This window comes from Protopterus annectens, chromosome 3.part0 (genome assembly GCF_019279795.1).
Source record: "Protopterus annectens isolate FY-2018-M chromosome 3.part0, PAN1.0, whole genome shotgun sequence".
NCBI classification, from domain to species: domain Eukaryota; kingdom Metazoa; phylum Chordata; order Ceratodontiformes; family Protopteridae; genus Protopterus; species Protopterus annectens.
This window is the reverse complement of record NC_056731.1, coordinates 28,968,264-28,992,564: the sequence shown is the minus strand read 5'-3', so window position 1 is coordinate 28,992,564 and position 24,301 is coordinate 28,968,264. Positions and strand designations below refer to the sequence as shown.

At 39.1% G+C, this 24,301-nt stretch overlaps 1 protein-coding gene across 1 annotated transcript in view; it reads right to left on the bottom strand.

Moving 5' to 3' along the window:
• Positions 1 to 9,773: 9,773 nt before the first annotated feature.
• The window catches only part of MSRB2 (methionine sulfoxide reductase B2), a 336,187-nt gene continuing 321,659 nt past the window's right edge, over positions 9,774 to 24,301 (bottom strand). The window contains exon 5 of the mRNA XM_044064560.1: positions 9,774 to 10,601. Coding sequence (XP_043920495.1) covers positions 10,494 to 10,601 — 108 coding nt within the window. The 3' untranslated portion in view covers positions 9,774 to 10,493. The remainder of the gene's footprint in view (positions 10,602 to 24,301) is intronic.

The window sequence follows — 24,301 nt, the reverse complement described above, 5'->3', positions numbered from 1 at the left end:
TGGAAAGCCTTTCTGTTGCTGTATCTGACTCTCTTTGGACTAGGTAGTGCCTTGATTGCAGTGTGTGTGTGTGCAGTCTATAACTCCCCAAGACTTCTTGAGAATTAGGTTATGCTGTAAAACACTTGCACAGTAGTGTTTCTCTTCTCTGCAGTTCTGCTGCAGCACCATGTTGAGAAACTGACAAAGGATACAAGAGGCTGACACCTGCAGTATTCCTAATGGAACCCCTGCTGGTCACTGAAAGGTTCCTGTGGCTAATATGGTTAACACTGCACACACCTTTGTGTCTAATGCGATAGGCATCCCATGCACCCCCCCCCCTTGATTCCACTTGTAGGCAACAAAGTTCAACCATCTCTTGTATTGTGTCCCTGTCCACCCACTACATACAAACTATATGCTGGTCCATTAGGCGGTGGTTAATTAAGGTGATGCCAGTGCCTTCTATGACCATAAGTATGGCCACGAGACTGGCACTTGCTGTGATAGTGGCCACTGTCATTAAGACATTGTTCAACTACAGCCACAGAAACTCTTACCACATTCACAGAGTACACTAAACTCCTCAGTGCTCAGAAATAGATTTGTACTGTAGTGGAATAAGCATGTTAAACGTTTCTGAATCACTCTGCCATGCCTGCTGTTATCAGCTGCAAAATCTATGTGTTCATTTGCATGGGATACAACATAACACATTTTTATGCAGTCGTTTGCAGTCAGTGCATACTATGCTATTTTTCACACTGGGTTCACACACTGTGTCTCTGTATCATCCATACCATGCATGCTGCTGCCACCTGTGCTGATTGACGCTGTGCAGCATGCTAAATGTTTATGAATTCTAGCCCCATTTTATAAAATTAGTGCATCTGCCAAGAATAGAAGCAGGTTTAATACAGCACAGTACAAAAAATAATTGGTTACTCTTTCAATAATTAAGTATAGTACAGAAAATCTATTCCTTCAAATGTCATAAGCTGATTTGTTAAATATGTGTAGCTATTTTTACAAAAGGATTGGAAGCTTAGACTTTGCAGCTTTCCAAGCAAAACAAAACAAATTTGCACAATCCTTAATATTTTATTATACAAAAACTACATGGTGCATAGTGGACATATTTTTCTTTTTTCAAGCAACCAAATGATACATTGTGTAAAATATAATCAATGTTTTGCATACATATTTTTTTAATAAAATGTTATGGTAGAACTGTTAAAGATAATAGTATGCTGTACATAAAGTAAACATCTCAGATGTTTTGCCATGTTTTATGTTTGTATTAAATAGCACTACTATATTTAAACTTTCTGTATAAAATCAAAATCAAAATTACATTGTACAAAACATTCACAGTAAGTACATAAACACAAATCCACTCAGCTCAGCATTTTGTGATATTTATGGAGCTAATGAATAGACTAAATGAGTTACCTAAAGCTGTTTAACTCTTTGACAAAATACAGTGCAACTTATGGAACATTAAAAACAGCAAAAATGCTATCAGAAGCAAGGAATGCTGCTGTAACACAAAAATCTTTCTAGAAAGTACTGTAGAATAGGGCTAGATTAGAAGACTTCAAAAAATGCAGTAATAAGCTGGACTGTTTTTTATGGACATTGCCTGGATTGGATCTTACTTATCATGGAAAACCAGACTACTCTGGTCCATGTACTGGCATTATCTAGACAGTACCATTTATAAAGCTCTGTAACATATGACTGCAACTAGAGCATATAACTTCAACAAGACTTCTTCACATTTCAGTTCATTTAAAAGTTACATGACTGTAAGGGACGCTAATGTGGCTAGAAAGGATCAATACCAGGGGTCAAAAACTCTGGTACATGTATATTCATCATAAGTGAAGACAGACGAAAAAAAAATATGTGTCCAACAGACTGGATTATTTTCGATAAGATATTTATGCATCTATACACTGCTTACATTTAAACATCTCTGCATCAGTGTCTGCTCGGCCAACCATTTGTGCAGTATTTTAGCAAATTACATTTCTTCCTAAACAGCAAAGAAGATGAAAACAAAGTCCCACCTTGTGAGGGGTGTTCACTTGATCAGACACAACTACAGATGCTGATAAAAGACAATCCACATATGAATGAATAATTCATCTTAGAGCCTATGGAAAATATTGAAAGGTAAATATACTAAATGAATAAAATCTCCAAAATCTCTTTAGGCAGGAAGGAGAAAATGCTCCTAAGGGAATTATTATCTATTGGAGCAACTATTGATATTCTTTAAATATAAAAACCTGAAGCTCCAAGATCCTCCTAGAGTAGGATCCTCCTACTAAAATGATCTTCCAGCAAAAAAAAAAAAAAAGGATAACAAAACTGGCTGGCTGGCTAAAAAAGATGGAAAAAAGAGCCACGCAATCACTTTTCAAATTCCAAGAGGAGCTGTTTTTTGAAAAGAATGTCTAAGATACAGAACCCTAACCAGAGACTACTTTATCAGCATACACTGGTCTAAAGTCCTGTTATCTGAAAATCATGCTTAGCAGATAGATCTAAACAATGTGCTTTAAGCCTGTAATGACGTAACTGCATATTAAACAGCTGTCTAAAGTAATCTAAGCTGTTGAGGATGTGGATTGAAAAAGGTCATAAAAACAGATACATTACTTCTTCTTTTGGCTTTTCTTGGTTAGGGGTCGCCACAGCGGAAAACCTGTCCACTCATGATTGGCAGTGGAGTTTTATGGTGTCGAGTTGCCAGCCCAGTGCCCAACCTTCCACAGAAGGCACACACTCACACCTAGGGCCAATTTAGAGTGTCCAATCCATCTACAGCATATCTTTGGGATGTGGGAGGAAACCCACGCGACCACAGGGAGGACATGCAGACTCCACACAGAAGGCACCCCAGCTGAGAATCGAACCGGGGAACCTCTTGCTGTGAGGCAGCAACGCTAACCGCTGCACCACCGTGGCTGCCCAAAAACTGATACATTACTAAGAAATTTTCTTAATCCATAGGAAGAACAAGTGGAATACTTCTGAACCACCCAGATAATTTGAAATACTCCTTTAGACAGGCCAGAGAGAAAGGAACCCACTAAAGCAGCTAAGCTTTTATACCTAGAGATTCACTTAAATTAAGTTTAGTGAGAGTTAATTTACCTGAATAGAATATCCCAAACCGTAGAGAAAAGAAACAGGAACCAATCTCTCTGGAGTCAACAAATAAAACACAAAACAATGCTGGGATTCTTCCATCTGCCTTTGTTTGGAAGATGAGCTGGGAGAAAAAAAGGTGGATGTGTGGCTTTGTTTCTAGGCTGACATTCAGATCTTTTGCAGATGCCTTGGGTTATTTTTCAAACAGCACATGACTGTAATGTTCTTTCATTTGAGGCACAGTTTTACTCTTTTTTTTTCTGTAAAGTCCTCTATTAAATCCCTTTGTGACAATCGTAAACAGTGTTTCTCATTTGAAAGTCATATTTAGGATACTTGCTGTCAGATCCATCTAAAGTAAATGCTGATGGAAAATGGTTCAGCTACAATATCTGTGACAATTAACGTACATCAAGTGACAGTGTGAAGAAACTTCTCTACTTCACTTTGCTCAGTGGTGTGTAAGAGAAGGGCCACCTTCAAAAATGTCTGGAAATGAATGAGATTGGATAAACCTCTGAGGGAATGTAAAGTCAAAACAGTAGTCCTGAGTTAGTTGAATAGAACTGTGAGAAACTAGATTCTAGAGCTGCTGTTAACTCATGCTATATGCAAAAATGAAAATGAGCCCACATTAGTATTAAAGCTGAGAAGTCTCAACCCACCCTGAACAGGTAAACTGCTTTCTTTGAAACAGTCAAATTGGACCTAACAGTGCTTCCAAAGATAAAAATAAATGGAATCCAAAGCAAGTGGCTCAAGTGAAGTAGTGACTCAGGTTTTCACACAGCTGCTCCCAAGTACTTTTTATAAATAGCTATTTGGTGAATGAAAAGGATGTCACCGATTCCCTCATTACCTGGAGGGCTTCCCCAAAGGAAGGAATCCTCTAAAGGGGAACTGGTTGATAAAAATGAATTATTTGTCTCCACTGAAAACATTTCTGAATCATGTTAGTAAATGAGGGAGAATGAAAAGGGTTTGGGTTAAAGTTCTTCCTAAGAGGGTACTGTAATTCCCTAACACAACAGGAAGGCAGAGGGTACACTCGCAAAAAGTTCATACCCTGGGACAAACCATAATTGGTGAGCCTGAAGAGAGGAGGCTTACATCAGCACGTGCTGGGACAACTTCTCCAAAATATAATTCCTATCTGGAGGCTGCTATCATGCCTGTGAGGCTGAACACAGATTCTCAAAGTCCATGAGCTTACAGGAATAGACTTGTTAGGGTTAGGGATATATTCACAACTTCACCACTACAACATGCAAACATAAATAGGTCACAGCTCAAGAAAAAAAAAAACTGTCAAAAGAATTCCCCAGTACTGGATTCATACCCTACCTCATTAGCAGGGGACACAGGCACTAAGCCTACACATTTTATGCATGAGCTACTGCAGAATGGAAGTTAATTTTACAGTCATGATCAGCTGGAGTGGAAGGAGCCTCTCACATAGACACTGTGGATAATCTCTCTCTCTCTCGCTCTCTATTGAAGAGGAGGAGGAGGAAGAGAAGATAATCACTGAAAAGATGAGAGCTAACAGTAGTAATAGGTGATTTAGGGAAATCAAACCCTATGTCATGAGCCCTCATGTTGTGTCAGTCGTAAGCCGTTTGATGGATGACCTTTCAAATGTTTCAAGAAGAGATGTTTTTCTTTGTTTCCCAGTTCCATTTTGCAAAGTTACAGGTGTCAAGGATGGCCTTGAGCTTCATCTGGTATCAGTGATGACTGGAAGTAGTAAACTTCCAGCATCTGCAGTAACTGGGAACATTATATAAGCATCTAGCTTGGGGATGGCTCTGCTCTGTGAACTGAGGGCACATTGAAAGGCCGTGTGCTTAGCTAGAGGGTATTCCTATGGTAAAGAACATGGACATTTTTCCATAGCATGAGAAGAAGATCCAGATTATACAAGGAAAATGTATTTAGTTTGTGAGAACTCCCCTTAATCAACATTTGGGGCTCATAGGTAGCACAGTTCTTGTGAAGTAGATGCTGATTTTTAACAAGTACTTTCTTCCTGGCAAAAACTATCCTTTTGGTTGAATGAACTCTAGAAATGCTCATTAGGCAAGATCCCACAGTTCCAAGTTAAGCAAACATGGCCCTTTTAAACTGTTAATCCCCTAATTCTGTCACCAGGTGTAACAGCAGGATGGGAAGCAGACAGAGTACATTATATGGGACTTCATGAATCTTCTGGTTCCAGATCATGTGAAAAGGGGATGCCATAAGCATCTTAGTACCCATATTTAATTCTGTGTGTGTACATGGGAGTCTAAAGCTGAAGTCTAGGTAAGGCAGTACACATTATGCCAACAGCAACATTGGGTTTCACAAGCCAATGATGAGAACAATAAAGACAGGTGCATACCTCCCAATTCAAAACAAATAAAATTTGCGCTATGAGGAACCAGTGACAACAAACTAAAGGTGCAAATCCAAACAAACTTTATTAAAACAATTTTATATTATATTATTTATATTAATAGTTAATGTTTTAATAAAGTTCGTTGGATTTACACTTTTAGCGTGTTGTTACTTGTTCATCATAGTGCAAATTTTATTTGTTTTGGATTGGTGGTTTGTGGTTGCTATTCGCACTTATTTACCTCTGTTCTGCGTTTTGTGGTTTTACAGGTGCATACCTCATGATGCATATATGCCACATGTGAACATAAAGCAAGTCTTGTCAGTAAAATGTGAAAAAGACCACAGACCAAGACAAACCTCTGCAATTGTAAAGAAAATGTATCGAGTGGAGAGTTCTGATGTGAAAACATCACCAGTACTTCATTGTCTGTTGTTATGCAGTCCAATGGGCCATGACATGCAGAAGTGTTCAGTATCCTTTATAAGTACAATAGAATTTGATTACAAAAAGCAGAATGTGTCAAAGATAAATATGTTGTCCACATGCAAATGGCTTGTTTTTTCTTCTCATGAATGTGCACCAGTGTACAGTTCCCAATCTGCAAAACAGCATTATGTAACACAGAATAATCTGCAACTAACAAAGAGCAGTATTTCATGAGCTGAAACAAATAACTTAAAAAGAGAAATGCAGGCTTGTCACATAAGAAGTCAGCAGTCAAGGGGGTGTGGAAGTGACATATTTAGATTTTAACTACTAAAGCATCACATAGAAGACTATATAGAAGGCAGTGTACTGAACTTTATTTTCCATAAATTATAACAAAATTGGTAACTCGGCACGTAAAAATCAACTACCAATCATTAGCGGTCCAGAGTTCCGCTGTGGTGACCCCTAACCGGGAAAAGCCGAAAGATACAAACAAACATAACAAAATTGGTGTTGATAGAAATGGTTACTGTGGGTTAAATTGAAATGTATCAACCACTACAACTAGTGCCAGCAGCAGTCCACAGTGATGCACTGTCCTAAAGATGGGCTGAGGCCACAGGCAACACTGTATTTTGCTGATGCGTTCTCTGAAGAATGAAGGTACAACACAGAGAAGAAAACTACAGGCTGCTACAAAGCAGCTCAACACAGACAGCATGGCAGTTTAAATTGTTGTAGTCCATGTGAGGTGCAGTACTGGCAGGTAACCATGGTTACACCCTGATATAGAGAGCCCGGTAGTAAGGTTACAATCTTCATGGCTACCAGAGCACAACCACCTGAGGCAAAGCAAGCTCCTGATGATCTCTAGGACTATAACTGTTCCTACCTATTAGCACTGCAACAGCAGAGCTCATACCTTTAGTCTAACCTTTAGACCTTTAGTCTAAAATTCCACTGAGTTTGTGCCAAGTTACAGCAACAGCAACATGGTAAGCTTACAGAACTTACTGATTTCAGCTTAAAGGTTATAAGTAAAATTCCTCTTCATTTGTGTTTACCCTGCTAAGATACCACACCTGCCCATCTCAACAAAGTCAGTTTAATGTCACAACTTTTTGTTGGGACATTGTTTACTGCGAATGGATGACTGCTTAACTCATCTTTGTTAATGTAAATGATGTATGTTTCCCAAGCCCTACTCTTTACCATCTTATTGTAGGCCTCCCTTCAAACCTAGTTAAGTGCTGTTTTTCTGTATTTTGTTATCTTGTATACCTGTTATATCTAAACATGGGGCTGATATGCAGAAAAATCAGTGCTTTCAGTCATTCACAGGGCTGTCAAGAACATTAAAAATGCTGATTATATGAAACATCTTTTAAGCAGGATACCTGTTCTTTATAATCTGAATTAGCTAAATGGCTTATGATTTTTCACACACTAGAGACTGGTTTGTTAGAAGCAAAAAGTAACTGCTTTCAGAACTCGGTCTAGTATGCCAGTTAGGATAGTTATGGATAAGGGCTGCTAATGAGTTTCATCCTGCAAACCTGGGTATGATCTCCTTTGCAGCCACTACTAGCATACTATGTGACATTCAGCAAGTAACTAAACTAAAGCTCTCAGGTTACACATATGCATACTTAGTGAGTTGTATCTAGTAAAAATATGTACATAAATAGAACTGCATCATTTGTATGCTTGTTACCTCGAGACCTTCAGATCTTTTTCACTCTAGTCTGTCTCATCTACTACGAAAAGATGCCAAATGACACACAGGTGACTCCATATGAAGTATTGGAACATGGCACTTAAGTTCACTATCATGATGTTGGAAGTACCTTGGTGGGCTAAAAATCCATATTTCCCAATGTAGTTATGCAAAATGGGATACATTCTGAGATTAAATGTTGCTTTGGTTGTTGTTGTTGTTTGTCTTTCAGCTTTTTTCCCAGTAAGGGGTCGCTACAGTGGAACTCCGGTCTGCTAATGATTGGCAGTAGATTTTTACGAAATGCTGAGGTGCCAGCTTGACGCCCAACCTTCAACGAAGGCACGCCCATTTACGCACGCATGTCTTTCGAATGCAACCCAACCGCGGGGAGGACATGCAGACTCCACACAGAAGGCACTCCCAAGCCACGCCGAGAATCGAACGGGAGAACCTCTTGCTGTGAGGTAACAATGCTACCGCCGTACCACCGTGGCTTACAATTAAATGTTGCTTTGGTACTTGAAGTTAAATAGCTGTTGTGCATTAGTTGAAACCATACTTCTCAACCTGGAAACATCAAAAATCTGGACAAAGTCCCATGAAAAAAATAGGTACAAGTCTGTATGCTGATTAACATAACATTTGCATACATGATTACGTAACCCCTCCCACTCTGCCAAAGGAGGACATTCTCAGGACTGCAGAATCCACCCCCTTTAAAAGTACTACACAATACAGTATCAGCAATCCATTTACCTACTGTGTGAGTAGAACCCACAGCCTTCTGCATCAAAAGCAAGTATACTACATATTGTGCTACTAAAAATGCAAACAGACTTGGCATAAGCAGCACTAAACTTCTCTTCCCCTGAAGAACTTTGCTGCACAAGAAATCTGGAAAAAGCCAAAATTTATTGGGGGGAGGACAAAGGCCCAAAACCAGGGAGTGGGACATATTTCAAACACTGCTTGTATACTCTTAGAAAGTTGCTAGAATAAAATGTTTTGGTGTTACCATGTGTTTCCTGAAAGACAAGAAGACTGAAACTTAAACGGCTATAATTATTTAGTGAAGTCAGTTCTCACTGAGTTGCAAGAAAACCACAAATTTTAAGAGAAACACAGGCCAAAAGTATGAGCCATCTGCCAAATATTCCAGATACTCTGTGAAACTTTGGACAGTTGAGAGCTATGGTTAATTCCTTGAATCACAAGTGGTGGTATGGGTAGAGAATTCAGGCTCTTGGCCCTTGTACCTAAGATACAGAGTTTGAGCCTGGGTAACCCTAACCACCAGTTACACCTAACTGGGGCACTTCACACACACACCAGCCAGCCGTTGTTAACAGCTAAAAGTGATGTTGCTATTTTTTACTTGTTTTCCTTACCTGGAAGAGCTGGAGAAACTCTGCTGCTGCAGACCAGCAGTCAACAAACACATGCTACTTTTACACTGCTGCTGCCCATCAAAGTACAGTGAGTGAGTGAGTCAGTCACACCCCTCGAAGCCTCTGCTGAATTCCGACAGACTGGCAGGCTGCTCACAAAGCCGACGTCATTACACATGCCTCTCCAAGTGATGATGTCAGCAGGAAATTGCGAAAAAAAAGAAAAAAAAAGCCGGGAAATTTGGGAATAAAGGGGACCACTCGGGAATTCGTGGCACGCCATTATTTGGACGTCAAAACCAGTAAATGCCGAGGAATTTGGTACAGTTGAGAGGTCTGGTTGATACATAATTCAACTGCATCCATAAGATGTTTTATAAAAGTAATGTGCTTGTTGTCATATGATTGTTTTTTACCGATTTTAGATAATCTAGTCACTCAAGATAGGGTGTGTCTCGTACTTTGCGTACACCTGCATTATAAACAGCAGCAGGAGCACATTCAGAAAAAGTGCATTTTCCTCATGTGCTCCTCCCACATCACATTGATATTCAAGAAGAAAATGTATGGCTTTTACCATGCCTCTGCATATCTGCAGTTTACTGCAACAAACACATTTTGAGGTAATCCTCGACAAATATCTGCATTGGATACTTATTTTTATTGAACAGCAAAAAGTATGATGCAAAGGATTTTTCTTTATGACACCAAAAGACAGTGGTGATATGAAGAAAAGCTAGAAATGAAATACAGTACAGACTAATACTAATCACTCAGATATTTATGAATGGTCTTGTTTTATCAAAAGGCAAACAAATGGATATTTGGCAAAATCTACCATTCCTGGCTGTTCAAACATTTATCATTCTGGTATAGGAATGTAAGTTGTCAATGCATCCTTTCCACAGAATGGAATATTACCTTTTTGAATACCAAGTGTGATCTTTTACTATTTGAAATCAGGTGATACTGAATTTGCTGGTGCCAGTAAGAGTAGAATTCAGACTTATCAATGCAGTGAACCTGAAAACATCTTTATACATGAAAATGCTTGCTCAGTGCAAGGTTTTCTCCACACAAAGAGCTGGAGGACATGACTGTGAGTGCCACCAGCACAGCGTGCACCTCTAAAACAGAACTCCTGCTATATGATCCTGCCAGTATTCTGTCATTAAGCCACAATAAAATAATTTAAGGATAAACAAGTAGCTAGCATGCAGTAGAATATTTAACAGAGAAAAGAGAAACATGCACTCTGCGAAACAGGACCAGACAGGCACAGTTCTGAACTTGAGAATCTTGTTCACATTAATAGTATTCCTCATTGTTTACTTATGGAAGAAAAATTTGTAATACAAGTGTACCAAAGCCTCTTTTGGCACATTTCTTTATTCCATGATTCAAATGCATTCAGCATTTTGAGGTTTAGCTATTTGCTTGAGCTTGGTTTGAAGGTCAGTGCGACACTGTTGATGCAGAATCTTTGTCCTGTTGGTTCTGGACCATCATCAAACACGTGACCTAAGTGAGCATCACACTGCAAAGAAGAAACACAGTTGTTACTATAAAGATAGTAAATGCTAAAAAGATAAAAAGACAGTTGAAAACTGGCACTAAAGTATTAGAAAGAATTCAAAAATCCTGCGGCTGTGTCCTTCCATTTGTATTTTCAAAATGATTGCATAAAATGAGCCTCAGAATGAGAGCAGTACATAGAGTGCCCAGACTAACTTTACAAACTCTATTGCTGTCATAAATGTAAAGCACACACAGAGACACACACATATCAAGTTATACCGTTTATTTTGAGATCAATTGATTACGCAATACTGTAGTTTTTATGTCCCACCAGCACTTGGATTCATATTCCAATGCCAGCATTGAAGGGAGTACTGTATTATTAGAAAAGATGTCCTATCTGCCAGCCCTGATAGTTCAGGTGAATGTTAAAGATTTTATCTGATGTTACCTTTTTTTGTCTGCTCCTCGACTGATGGGTCTTGGATCCTACCTCAGATCTGGCCTCAGCCACTTCACTTACCCATAATCCCCTCTTCTCCTTAGTTACCTTAGATCTTGTTTGCCACTTTAGCATTTTGTGATCACTGTTAGCTCAAGCAAGTCTTAGGTGCATTTTTGGTTTATCTTAGCTGCCTTTTTTCTCTATTTTATTTCTCTCTGTTTTTCCTTAAAAAAGAGATTAAAGATTTAAAGTTTTTTGATGATTTAAATCCTATCTTCACTTGCCAGTTGTAGCATCACGCCTTGAGTCCTTGTTCTTTTTCTTATTGCTACCTAACTGCAAGTATTTTTTCTATTACCACTGCTTGTATTTCTTGGATTCTATATGCCTTTTTAGGTATTTATCTTACCATTGCTGGTATTTCTGCAACCATATTGCACTTTTCCTGTTATGTTTTCCTTGTTGTTGCCTTTGCCATTAATTCAGATAAACCCACCAGATTCAAGAAGTGCTCCTCATGCAGGCAGAAGATTCCAAACTCAGATGCTCATTCTGAGTTAATACACTGCCTTGGAGCAGGTTATTTGACTATAAACTGTGAGATATGTGCTGGCTTTTACCACAGGGCTCTAGTGGAAAGGAAAAAATAAGTTAATTTTTCAAGACCTGCTTCCTTCAACTTCTTCCTGTACTTCTGGAGCTCCATTCTCTTCTAAAAAAAAAAATCATCAGTAGAGGCAGCAAATAAGGAACAGCTTTCCTCAGATTGCTCTCCTCTTTCCAAAATCTTCAGGCTTAGCTCTGCCTGAGAAAATCTTGAAAACTTCAGCTCTGACAGCCTCTTCAGGTCCAACCCCAATGAAAACAAAATCCTCAGATCCACCTACACCCTTAGATTTGACCTAAGCTAAATTAAAGTCCCCTCAGCTTCAAGGATAGAATGCTCCTGGAAGGGTATCCCTTCCATCTTCAATCTCTTCCTCCCTCATGTCATGTAGATGTCTAACAGAAGCAGATGTGGAAAGGATAATGAGGAAGTTCCTCAGAACCCATATTCAGTTGAGAGTTATCTTGTCTCCATCTCCCATTGGATCTGTGAGCTTAACTCCAGTACAACCCCAATTTTTGACTCCTTCTTCAATCTGTCCATTGGTTTCAGAGACTTTGGACCCATGACGTCCGAGCTCGACTATGTTGGATCTGAAGGCTTGGCCTTCTATGACTCTAACACCTTCTCTAACCCAGACAGCTCCAACTCTGTCAGACCTGGAAGGGTGTGAGTGCTGTAGCACTGGCACTGGATCGGGGGGGGGGGTTGAGTTTGATTCCAATGTTTTTTGAGCCATCCCTTCTTCTTACAGCCTTGGTTTTAGGCAGTTCTGCTCCAACCCCTGCACTGAGGCTGGAGTCTGGAGGGATTGGGTTCCATCCTGCACAGATGTCTATGGATGCTGTCCAGTTGAGACTTTCCCCATGGTTTCTGCTTTTGACATAGTGGAGACAGCGTTTTTCACCTCTCTTGACAGGATATCCTTGCCCCCACCTTGGGTCCACCCCATCCTCAACTATCTACTGTGGTTGCTGTGTCTTTTCATCCTACCCCATCAGGACAGCTGGTCCAGTCAAGCCTGGAGACTGTCCTCAATCAGAAATTTGCTGGAATTTCCAAATCCTCCCAGAACTCCCAAGCATATATGTAAAAGGAGACACTTGCTCTCCACAAGTGTCATCAACTGAGGATACTGACTTCAATAAAGGGGAAGAGTCCCCCAAAAAAACCCTTGAGCATGTCTCTTTTGGCAAAATACTCTAACTTTTGAGGCAGAAAGGTGTTGGTCTTCCAACTCCCTTTCCCATGAGCAGTCAGTATTTCTCAAGATTTTCTGAGCTGATTCAGCTACGACTTGTGTAGCTCCCCCTGTGGATGATGACGGTAGATCTCATCTCCCACTAGGCTTGGAAGGATCCAGATGTCATGTAGCCTCTTCTGAAAAGACCAGATAAATATCTCATTGCACTGAAGGATAGAGCTCATTGAAGCAAGGGTCCCCAGTGGATGCTATGGTGGGTGCAGCAACCACCAAAAAAGAGCTTGTGGAACATAGTTCTTCTGTTCAGCTCCCTAACAGAGAATCCATGGCAGTCTTCTATATGCCTTTCCTCCCACCCCCTCATCCCCAAGTTTCTCCAGCAAGCATTTCAGCAGAAGAGCAAAGTAATCCTCATTGCTCCATTCAGGCCTTATCAAATGTGGTTCCTCTTTTGTGGCCTTATCTAGTTTACCCTCCCCGAGTGCTGCATCAGTCTCAAGACCTTCTACTTCACCTGCCCAGGTTACCTCACCTGGACATTAGATCCTTCAAGTTGAGTACATAGTTTTCCACATCCAGTGATAGCTAGAAACTCTAGGCTTTCTTCCCTAGTTGGTCACATCCTTACATTATCCCAAAAAGTTTCTACCAGGAAGATTTATAAGAGTAAGTGGAAAATATTTTCTATTTGGGCCCTTTAGAGAAAATTAGACTTCAGCACCTATTCCAGCTGTTCTTGAATTCCTTGCTTCTATTTCCAATAATGGAGCTAGTTCTAGTTATTCAACAATAAAAGTACAACTTACTGCCATTTTAAATTTTCAGTCAAGGGAAAGTCATTCTTCTTTGGCCTTTCTGAAGTTATGTAAGTTCTTAAGGGCAACATTTTACTTCGGCCTGTTATTAAGGACCCCTATCCTCTATGGGATTTAACAGTTCTTCTTAAAGCTTTCACCCAACCCCTCTTTAAGCCTTCAACCAAAGCAGAATTAAAATTTCATAATGGAAAACTCTTTTCCTGGTCACCATTACATTGGCTAAATGGGTATCAGAACTCCAAGTGTTTTTCTTCCCAACCACCATACCTAATTTTTCATAAAGACAGAGTATCCCTTCAGACTATCTCTTCCTTTTTAACTAAGACAAATATTAACTAGTCAATCAGTGAACCCATTTTCTTTCCAAAATTTTCTAACAAGGGAGAATACATGCTGCACCTGTTGGATGTTCATAGACAACTTAGATTTTATATTCGCAGAACTAAAAATTTCAGAAAATCAGAACAGTTGTTTGTTTCCTTTTCCAAAGCTAAATTGAGCAAAGATGTATGTAAAGTAACATTCATTGATAGCAATGTGTTTTGTCTATCAGAGTAAAGGATTATCATTGTCCAAACCATCTAAGACCCATTCCACCAGCTCTATAGCCACATCATCTGATTTTTGGTGCAGACTGCGGCATGGTCCAATGCTAATATCTTTATAAATCATTACAAATTGTACATCTTATCTAGGAATAGGGCAGTATTTGGCTCTGCTGAACTCTGGAATATCCTTCATTGAGAATGATCCAGGATTACTTTGCCTGGGGATTCTGTCCCATCAGTTGAGGAGTGGATGAAGAAGACATCAGATTTTAAAGTTATGTACTCACCATAACTGCATCTGTGTAGTCTGTTTTTTGTCCTTCCTCAACTTCCCTCCCTCTAGCCCCCCTTCCTATTTCATAATCTCTAAGTATGCACTGAGGGGTTTCCCTGTCAGTCATGTTGCATGAGCTCCAGTCTCCTCCTTTTCCTAATCTTTCCTTAGGCTATAGTTAGTATACCACTTGTTCAGGGTATGTTAATGGTTGATTGTTGTTTAACGCATACTTTTTAGCTGAATAGAGGGCAAACTTGATCTGAGGTAACCATGGAGAAGAGGAGATTATGGGTAAGGGGTGGAGCTCAAGCTATGGAGCCTAAAGTCTAACAAAGTTGTCAAGACCAGATCCAAGGTCAGATCTGAGACCCCATCAGCTGAGGAAGGATGAAAACAGACAACACAGATGCAGAGTTATGGTGAGTGCATAACAAAAATATTTCCTGTTTAGTGAAGAATAGGGGTTCAAAAGATAGCTTCTCAGACTAGAACAACAGGGATTCAGACCCATCATGCACATTACAACATCAAATGATGTTTAAGACAATTTACATTACCTACAAATACATAACCTTAACTTTATCCACAAAATAAGAGATGTACTTAGTCATCATATCAGATTATATGTAAGAAAGCCCTCTTGTAGTGGGCCACTACTAGCACTTCCTTTCCTGAGATGCTGATGTCAGCACAGACTATTACATTACACAGCACAGATTATGACATCATACAGTTATCTAGGAGGATCTACCCAACTCTTGTGCTTTCCAGTTTGATCTCCATATATCAATGAAGTATACCTACAAAAGTATAAATAAGAATATAAAATTACCCTTGCCCAACCTACAAGAAAGTCCACTTTCTGAAATCAGTCAGACAAGCTATCCAAAAGCAGAAGGATTGTGGTAGAGTAAATTATATCATCTGCAGAAGATGCAGAGAGTCCTCTAAAAGGCACAAGGATATGATGTGTACACATATCTGTTATATCTGACTTTAAAGGTCCCTTCCCCTTACAGTGGGTCAACTATAAGACAAATTTCAAGAGGTACCTTAAAAAACTCTCAGTGATATGGTAAGTGCATATCTATTATATCTGACTTTAAGGACTCCTTCCCTTTGCAGTGGGTCATCTACTGAGAAGAATTTCAAGCAATACCATGAAAAGCCTCCTATGGTGGCAGAGGCAGAAGAAGGGGGTCATGGTTAAGTCTTGAAACACTGAAATGCGGAATGATGTCTGACTCCTGGAATTACTATGAAAACATCAATATTTTGTGAAAGTCAGAAGTAGTGGCAAAGAGTCCATAGCACAAATATACACAATAGACACATTCATAAAACAGATCTGGGAAGCAATCAATCACACCACTAGTGGAATGGATGGTCTTGATGGCATCTTCCAGTGAGTGGTGCTGCTTGGTGGCAGAAAATAACAGAATTCCTGGAAACAGTTTGATTAGCTATCATCAGATCCCCCTTTAAAAAGAGCAAAGGACACTGTAGGTTCATCTTTCTGAAATCAAGCACAGACTTAAGTCAGAACTTCAGTGGACTGGAAACATCAGTGGTATCATAACCCATCAATCACATGGGATCTAAAGAAAATAAAGAAATGGACAAACTGACACCATTTTCAAAAAGAAGCAAGGGCTAGTCCAAATCAACACCTAATCCTTAAGCAAGACCAAGTATGGTTCAAAGAAAGTGAAGGCCTGTAACTTCAAGATCCTACTAGTTGGTAATAGCTATCAAAACACACTTTTCAAAACACAGATTTCAGATTCAACAACCTGGCTAGTTCAAATCGGGTAAGGACTTGGCTATCACTCTTGAAGTTTATGTCCCAAGGAAGAGGATGTTCTTCAAAAGCAGGCAAAGATGCCCAATTCCCTTATGATACTTATTGAGAAGCCAATGCTGTGCAAAAGCTCTGTTGTTCACAAGACTGTGATGTCCTGAAATACCACAAAACTATAAATGACTGAGGAATAACTAAGACTTGAGTCAGCCAGGTGTTTGAGAGAGATAAGAACTACCTGCAAAGTCATCAAACAAGATGATAGAAGATACCTACCCACCCACCCCAACAAATAACCTCTTCCACTTGGCACCTAAGAAGGACGTCTGTAGCTTGTACAAGTATGGCTTTTTGTAGTGCCATGGGTCTAACTGCAAATACTAAGCCAGCTAAGAAACTCATTCATGAATACAACTTTATTTAGCACTGAACAAGTGCATACAACAATAAAAAATTTCAATAATATGACCACAAATTTTCATGCACAATGCACGTTTTCAAGTAGTTTAAATTGAACAGTGCTGCTGAAACCTATCCATGAACTGAATGCAAGGTCACTTGATCTATAATAAGCATGAATGAGTGATGCTATAAAATGATCAAAGTAAAAATACTAAAACAGCTGTCAAAAATTAAATAAGAACAATTAAGTCTATAAAGGGAAGGAAATCAGTTAATGTTCTGAAACAACTTCCATGTATGAAGTACTTGTACTTTTCAAAAACTTCAACTTGATTCAAACAAACAGCTCTGCTGAAATCAAAATACAAAAAAAAGGGTCACATGACATATAAAAGCAATCACGTGTCATTGCTCAGTTGTTATAAAGACCCTCTAAAATTGTGATGCAAACTGAAAATAGATACAAAGGTTAAAGCTAAAGCTGATGTTGTAAAAACAGAAAGTATGCCTGTGCTTTTGTGTTTCAAAGTGCTGCACTTTAGGTTTCAGAGATACTGCATCATCTACACCTGATGTAACATTATAATTTAATAATAATAGCCATGAATATTCCTTGTCTTTAGTTATAGCTGCAGCATTACCACTTCTTTTACAAAAATAAACTAGCCACAAAATGTGAAATTTAAACTGATATGTTTGCAAGATGCATTCATTTTAGTAATTCTGAAAATCTCTAATGCATGCTCAAACGTACACTCTTTGAATTTTGTACATTCATTTTCTTGACATAAAAGGCCACACACCTTCCATATATTGCAGTGTAAACCAAGTTACTACGTTTTGCATACAGCATATGTATTAATCTTTTAAAGGCCCTGCCAAAAATTGATGTTGAAATACATTTGTTCTCATATTATACAATGGAAGCTATTTAGTTTTCCAAAATGTGTATGCTAGCTGGATACAGCAATCAGCATTTCCTTTGTAAATACAGCATTACCCCCTGAAAGAAGTTAGGTGGCTACATTACAACTAATATCACTGCAGCTACTGAACCAACAAATATCACAGCTGCCATGTCTGCACTGCACTATCTCCCAAGATTAAATACGAAGAGTGTCCCACAATCAACAACTTACAGTAAAGTCTATATTACTCTTGGAAACAGGTTTGGTAGCTGAGGCAAAATAAAGATCAGTCGCTACCACTATTGAACTGCATTCCAACAGTGATACTGACTGGAAAGCTGTTCAATAGCTGACAGAAAATAAAGGGCAATCAGTGCCATTAATGAACTGCTTTCTGACTAATAAGAGTCAGCCACTGTACAATGATTATTCTGCAAGATGCATTTATTTATTTACTTCTTTTATTGACTGGCATAGTCTGAATAAGCATACTTCAAATAAGTCATTTCTGCTGTGCAGTCAGGGCATAAAACGATCCAATATTGAAAACAGAATGATCAACAGAGAGTATAATGGAATTAGACAACAGCATAACATCCTAGTAGTTCAACTGAACATATTAGTACTTCCATAATGATATACACATATCTACATTTAATATCTATTATGTACACAATATATCATACAACTGTTAGAACATTACAGTGATACATTTTATTTGGAAGATTTAGTGCATATTTGGCTATTTATGGTATGTTTGTTTGAGTTTGCTAGTTTGTGTTTTTGTAAGTAAGTAGAATTGATGAGAATAGAAAGTAGATAGTGGTGACCTAACTGCTGACAGACATGCGTAATCAATTAAGAATGATTTTGCCCTATACAGCATTCCAAATTACTTTTTTTATTTTGGATATAACATATTCCATGTACTGGTCAACTTTCAGATGCTGGTCTTTAATACTGGCAGGTAGAGCACAGGTGTAATGCCCTCAACTGTTAATGACTCTGTTTTCTGTAACCAAAGGGTATATGCTTTGCTTTTTTCCATTCTGTATACCTACTGCATGATTCTGAGTAAGTGACCTAACCAAACAGTGCTCATAGGTTGCCCAGAAAAAGGGCACTTGTGTCCAGTGGGCTCACCTGGTTAACAGATATATTAAAAATAATGTCCAAAAGTTTGGTTTAAGTTACTTGTTGAATGGCAGTTATTAACTGTTATATTTAAAATGTTTGACTGTGATTGTAGCTGTGACATTGTGAAAGGAATGATCTTAGTTTTTTTTTTTTTCGTTTAGAATTAGTAAGCCACGGTGGTGCAGCGGTAGCGTGGTCGCCTCACAGCAAGGGGTTCTCCCGTTCGATTCTCGGCTGGAGCGCCTTCTGTGTGGAGTCTGCATGTCCTCTCCGTGGTCAAGTAGTGTTCGAAAGACATGCGTGAATGGGCGTGCCTTAGTTGAAGGTTGGGCACCGAGCTGGCACCTTGGCACCATAAAAATCTACTGCCAATCATTAGCGGACCAGAGTTCCGCTGTCGCGACCCCTAACCGGGAAAAGCTGAAAGAAAAACAACAAGAATTAATTGGTAATTTTTATGTTTATTTCAATGCTGTCACTGACTTGCTGTGTTGTGCTTTGAAGCTGTGATATATTTTTGCATGAGTATGTCATCCATTTACTGAACTAGGAAAGAATAAGGCACACTTTTGAACATATCATTAATAGATATACTGAACACAGGCAGATCCAGGATGGATCCTTGTGGTACTTCTTGTAACTGGCCTGAAAAGTGAGTATGTGTATTTCAGTTTTAATGCTTCTGATTTATTGTCTTGCTAGCTTTTTCATTCATTGTATTGTATCTTATTGATCGAGTGCCATTAATGTTTGCAATAATAATTGGCCTTAGCTAGATTCCCCTAAAAGTGAATCTACTAAGTTCTCTCATTTTCTTTGTTGATTGATTGCACTGAACCCTGGTCTGAAACTGTGCTGAGTTGTGTTAATAGGTTTTCTATGAGGTGATTTAAAAGTTATTTATATATGCATTTTTCTAAGATTTCTGATAATGGAGATAGTATTTCGGTGCACCTAAAGTTTTTTTTATGCGCTGCAGGTCCTAATTTGTGAAGGGGAGTGATACAGTCTTGTTTCCAAATTGTCGTTACCTATTATTCTGTTATTGACTTGTTACTAACTAGAACTGTGATGGGAGTATGCTAGTGTGTGGTGACCTTTATTAAATATTCGCCTATCTGATTGCCAGGGTGCAAGAGCTGTGTTTTTTTCCAGCAATACTGTTCAATGGGGTGTAGGGGTACAATTTGAATGGTAAAGTTATTATAAGTTGAATTTATACTGCCATGTCATGGTGTATGGCTGTAGTGATCTGGTTTGTTAGGTACACATTATATACAGTGATCACATTATACAAAGTGATAATTTATACTGCTGTTTATAATGATGCCATTTCACGTGGGACTGTGCATAGTTAAGATTCATGCCTAGAAGTGTTGCTTTTTTTTATACAGTCTCATAGCTGTTTTAGATTATTTTTGCATTGCAGAATGATAAAGTATATATTTTTGTCTTTTTGGACTTTTTTACTGAATTTCTTAGCAATTTATAGTGCTAGAGACTATTAGGTGTGCTGGAATTTTTCTATGTTTTCTACACACTGTTCATGAAGGTGATCCTTTATTTAGTTTAATATAATAGTCATGGTGCTACTTTGTATTTTAAGTCTTTTTATGGAATGGTCCTAGGAATTCTAGTGCATCAAGGTGTTACTAAAGTAGACAATGATGTCATCTAGAAGTACGGATTTAAGTGCTGTCCATTTAGACCATGAGAGTATTGAAGTGAATAGAGAGTCTTGGTATCTATCCTTTAAGCATATATTGTTGTACGTGATAAAAGTATTAAATCTGATGTTTTTCTACATTAAATAAGCTGACCTGTGGTCATTAATACTGAAGGAAAGAAAGAACATCTGCATCAGCTATATTATTCATACTGGATATAAGAATCTGATCCAGTATACTTTAATTTCCTATTACTTTACCTTTTCTGGTAGTGCTATTGATAACTTGGATGAGTCTGAATAGATTTATATTGATTAGGTTGTTGGGTCATTCCTATCTCATAGCATGATGATATTGTTTTTTTTTTATGGTGGCAGTTATCCAAGATAGTATAACCTCAAGTGTATTTATCTTATTTGCTACTTGGCTTGAAGTACTATAAATTACAATTATGTACATCTGTATATATTGACTGAGACATGGGGTTACAGGGAGAATTTCAGAACTGTCAAAAGAGGTAGATTCTTATCAGCTTTAATTGCTTTGAATATAGTAGTTCAATACCTCCTGCTCATATAGGTTCATAGATTTATACTAGGCTAACAACCACCATTATCTTTACAAGCTTAGCTGTGCAAGTTAACCCAGTTTTTGTCCACAAGTTCTTTGGAAGCCTAAATGGTGGGGTATATTAGTAAAGAGATAGGTAAGGGTTAATGTGGGGGGAGGTATGTTACTTTCTGATGACCTGTGACCATTAGAGACATGGGGGCGAGACCAGCGTTGAATTTGCGATTTCTCATCCAATGATCAAGCTTTCTTTTGAATACTGTCAACGAGGAACTCTGCTTCATGTGGATCAGTAGCTTATTCCACTATGCAGAGATCTTATGAGACACATATCAGTCTCTCCAGTATGTTCTGTTTATGTTGCAGACAAAGTTCAGGTCCTTGGATGAAATGTTTCTGGTAATGTTTGTTTTACATACATGCAAGAGATCCATCAGAGCAGGATCTGAGGATGCCTTATAAGCCAGGTATAGGTCGCCTCTCAACAGCTTGTAAGATACTGAGTACAGAAATAGGGCCTCTGGGTAATTCGTGTAGTACAAGGTATTCATGCTCTGGATTCTCCTGGCAAGGAACCTTTGTGGGTGTTCCAAATGTTGCAAGTGCCTTGTTAGGTACATGCCAAAAGGGAGACTGTACTCAATGAGGGGTCTGATAAGGGCTGAGTAGAGTGGTGCTAAAACGTTTGTGACTCAAGCATAGTACATATGCATACTACTATAACACATATCACAGCTGTAGCTAGCTGATCTAGCACCCATGCAGTTACCAGATCTGATGGTTCTCAATTCTAAGTTCAGAAGCAAAAAAGGTCCTCTCTCTCAAAATTCAGGACCATAAAATGTTCTTTAAACTACAAACTGGTTGCTACAAATGTAAAGAGCAGCTTGCTAGGATTGCAGCAATGAAATAACACAAGTGCAGCACTGACCTCTTAAGTCCTGACTGCAAATGTAGTACTGGCATTCATAAACTGAATGCTGGGATTGTTGATTACATCCCCTGACACCTTACACCCTGGGCAGCTACCCTCTTCACCCCACCCTACCTATGCTTCTGATATATATATCATATTATAGCATGCTGTTGTTTAATTTTAGAAGATGCCACTTTTGCTAACAGACACATGGATTGTGCATCCTAATCTGGCTTGAGTAGAAAGGTGGGGTATCAAAAGGATGTTGCTGAAGAGGGACCTTCTGCTTAGAGATATGACCCATAACATTTGCAGTACTAAAATGTTCATCTAAAGTCATCTGTTACACAGACCGTCTTGTTAGTCCTCCTGTCTAAGCCACTTTATGGGAATATGCCTCCAATGTCAGTGACTCCAGAAGTAGACGATATGGACAATTTACAGCTTACTGTGGTGGCCCATAATGGTGATGAAGGAAGAATAAGTTGCTGATGTACAAGCATCATCCAAAGAGGCATTACAGAAGAGGCCTACTGCTTTAGTGGAATAAGCCTTAGAGGCTGTTGGTAGATTTCTCATATATTTATTGTAAGGGAAAGAAGTGCAGTTTGCAAACCATCTGCAGATGGTATGTTTGATAATTTTCTTCCCACCTGGAGGGGTGGGTTTGGCATAATGGTTAAGGTCTTCACCTTACAGACACAAAGTACAGGGTTTCATTCTGACCTTGAGTTATTAGCTAGGCTTAAAATGGCCCTTCATGGTAGCTGGCCTAGCCTCTACCTATGAGCTTTTGTGAAAACTGGAGATGGCTGCAAAATGCACCTTTGTAGAAATAGAGCCAAGACTGTAATCAAGATGCAGTAAGGAGTGCTGGTAAATGGAATGCCAGCTCTTACAACTTCAGCAGCCCCCTTTCATGGCACTGTAGGCAATGTCAGCCATCAGATGAGAGTCCAAGAGACAGTACAAGAAGACCTGAGGAAAAGAGCCTGAGAAATGGAACTGGAACAGCCATACAGTCAGTATGAAAGCTTGCAGGTCTGGGGAGCTTTCCCATAAGGGTGAGAGTGCAATATCTTGACAAGAAGGAGCCTTAATGGGTTTTCAAGGAGATTTTGCTGAAGAAGGGGTTAATCAGGTCTGCCTTGGCCAACAGTCTGTAGTCTGAATAACTCTTGACCTTGTGTAGTCTAGCTTTCTTTATGTCAGGTCTGGATTTGTTAGTGGTTGGCTCTAACCCAAAAGCAAAGAACCCTGCTGCACTCTTTGTCAAATGCTATATGAAAATAAGCATTTTGGAGGTCCAAACAGCGCTTACCTCCTCCTTCTCTGAAGAGATGCGAGAATGTACTGTATCATGACTTTTGTATAAACAAGCATTTTGGCCACTGACAGACAAGAATGGTCTAACGTCCTTTGTCTGTATGAGCACTATAAATACCTGTAATATCCTAGTCCTCACTAGTCCAGAAGAACCCTTTGGATGGCTTGTCTACCTGGAGCACCTCCCTTCATTCTAGACACTTTAGACAAGGTGGGACATAAAGCAAAAGTAAGGACTAAAATTGAGTGGGTGAAGAAAGAGGGCTGAATATCTTTTGGCTATGAACTCCCTCACCCATAAAGAACTTACAGATACTGATATTTTGCCAGGTCTGCACATGGATGGGAACCTCCTCCCAGTTGCATCTATAGGGAGACAGCTGGAAAAGTAGTCAGGAATGATGCAATCTGCCCTGACATTGACCACAGCATCATAGAGGTCACTGTAGGCCATGGCATTTGGGCACATGACCCTGATGAGGTACAGTCTATGGTGACTTCCATCTCCCAACTACCTCTTGTTATTGTGGCTTTCAGACATGCTGAAAATACATCCACTACTGGCTCTCATGCAGCCTATCATAGGAACATTGTACAGAGTGACCTTTCACTCCCACAGTTATCAGGATCTGATCAATATGTTATACCTTTAAGGTGTTCAGCAACTTCTGGTTTGAACAGGAGAAGTCTCTTGAAGGGAGAGTCCAAACAATGTTGCACTGGTGTCTTCAGCGAACTGTGTAAGATGCAGTAAGGAGTGCTGGTGAATGAGAATGCCAGCTCTTCCAGCTTCAGCAGCCCTTTCCATGGCATTGTAGGCCACGTGAACCATCAGATCATAGGCCCTTTAAGTAGTAGATGCCTCAGTCTTTATTTATTTATTTATTTATTGTTATTTGTTAACTGCGTTAGTCCAACTGAGCCATGCCCATTTTCAGTGGATACCTGAGGAGAAAAACTGCAGATACAGTTCATAATATCAAAAACAGAGATATATTTACAATGGTGAAATATCAGGTTGTTATACATAGAAAATAAGAACCACAATTTTACACAGTTGTGTACAAGTTGCAGAATGTTAATACAGAACAGC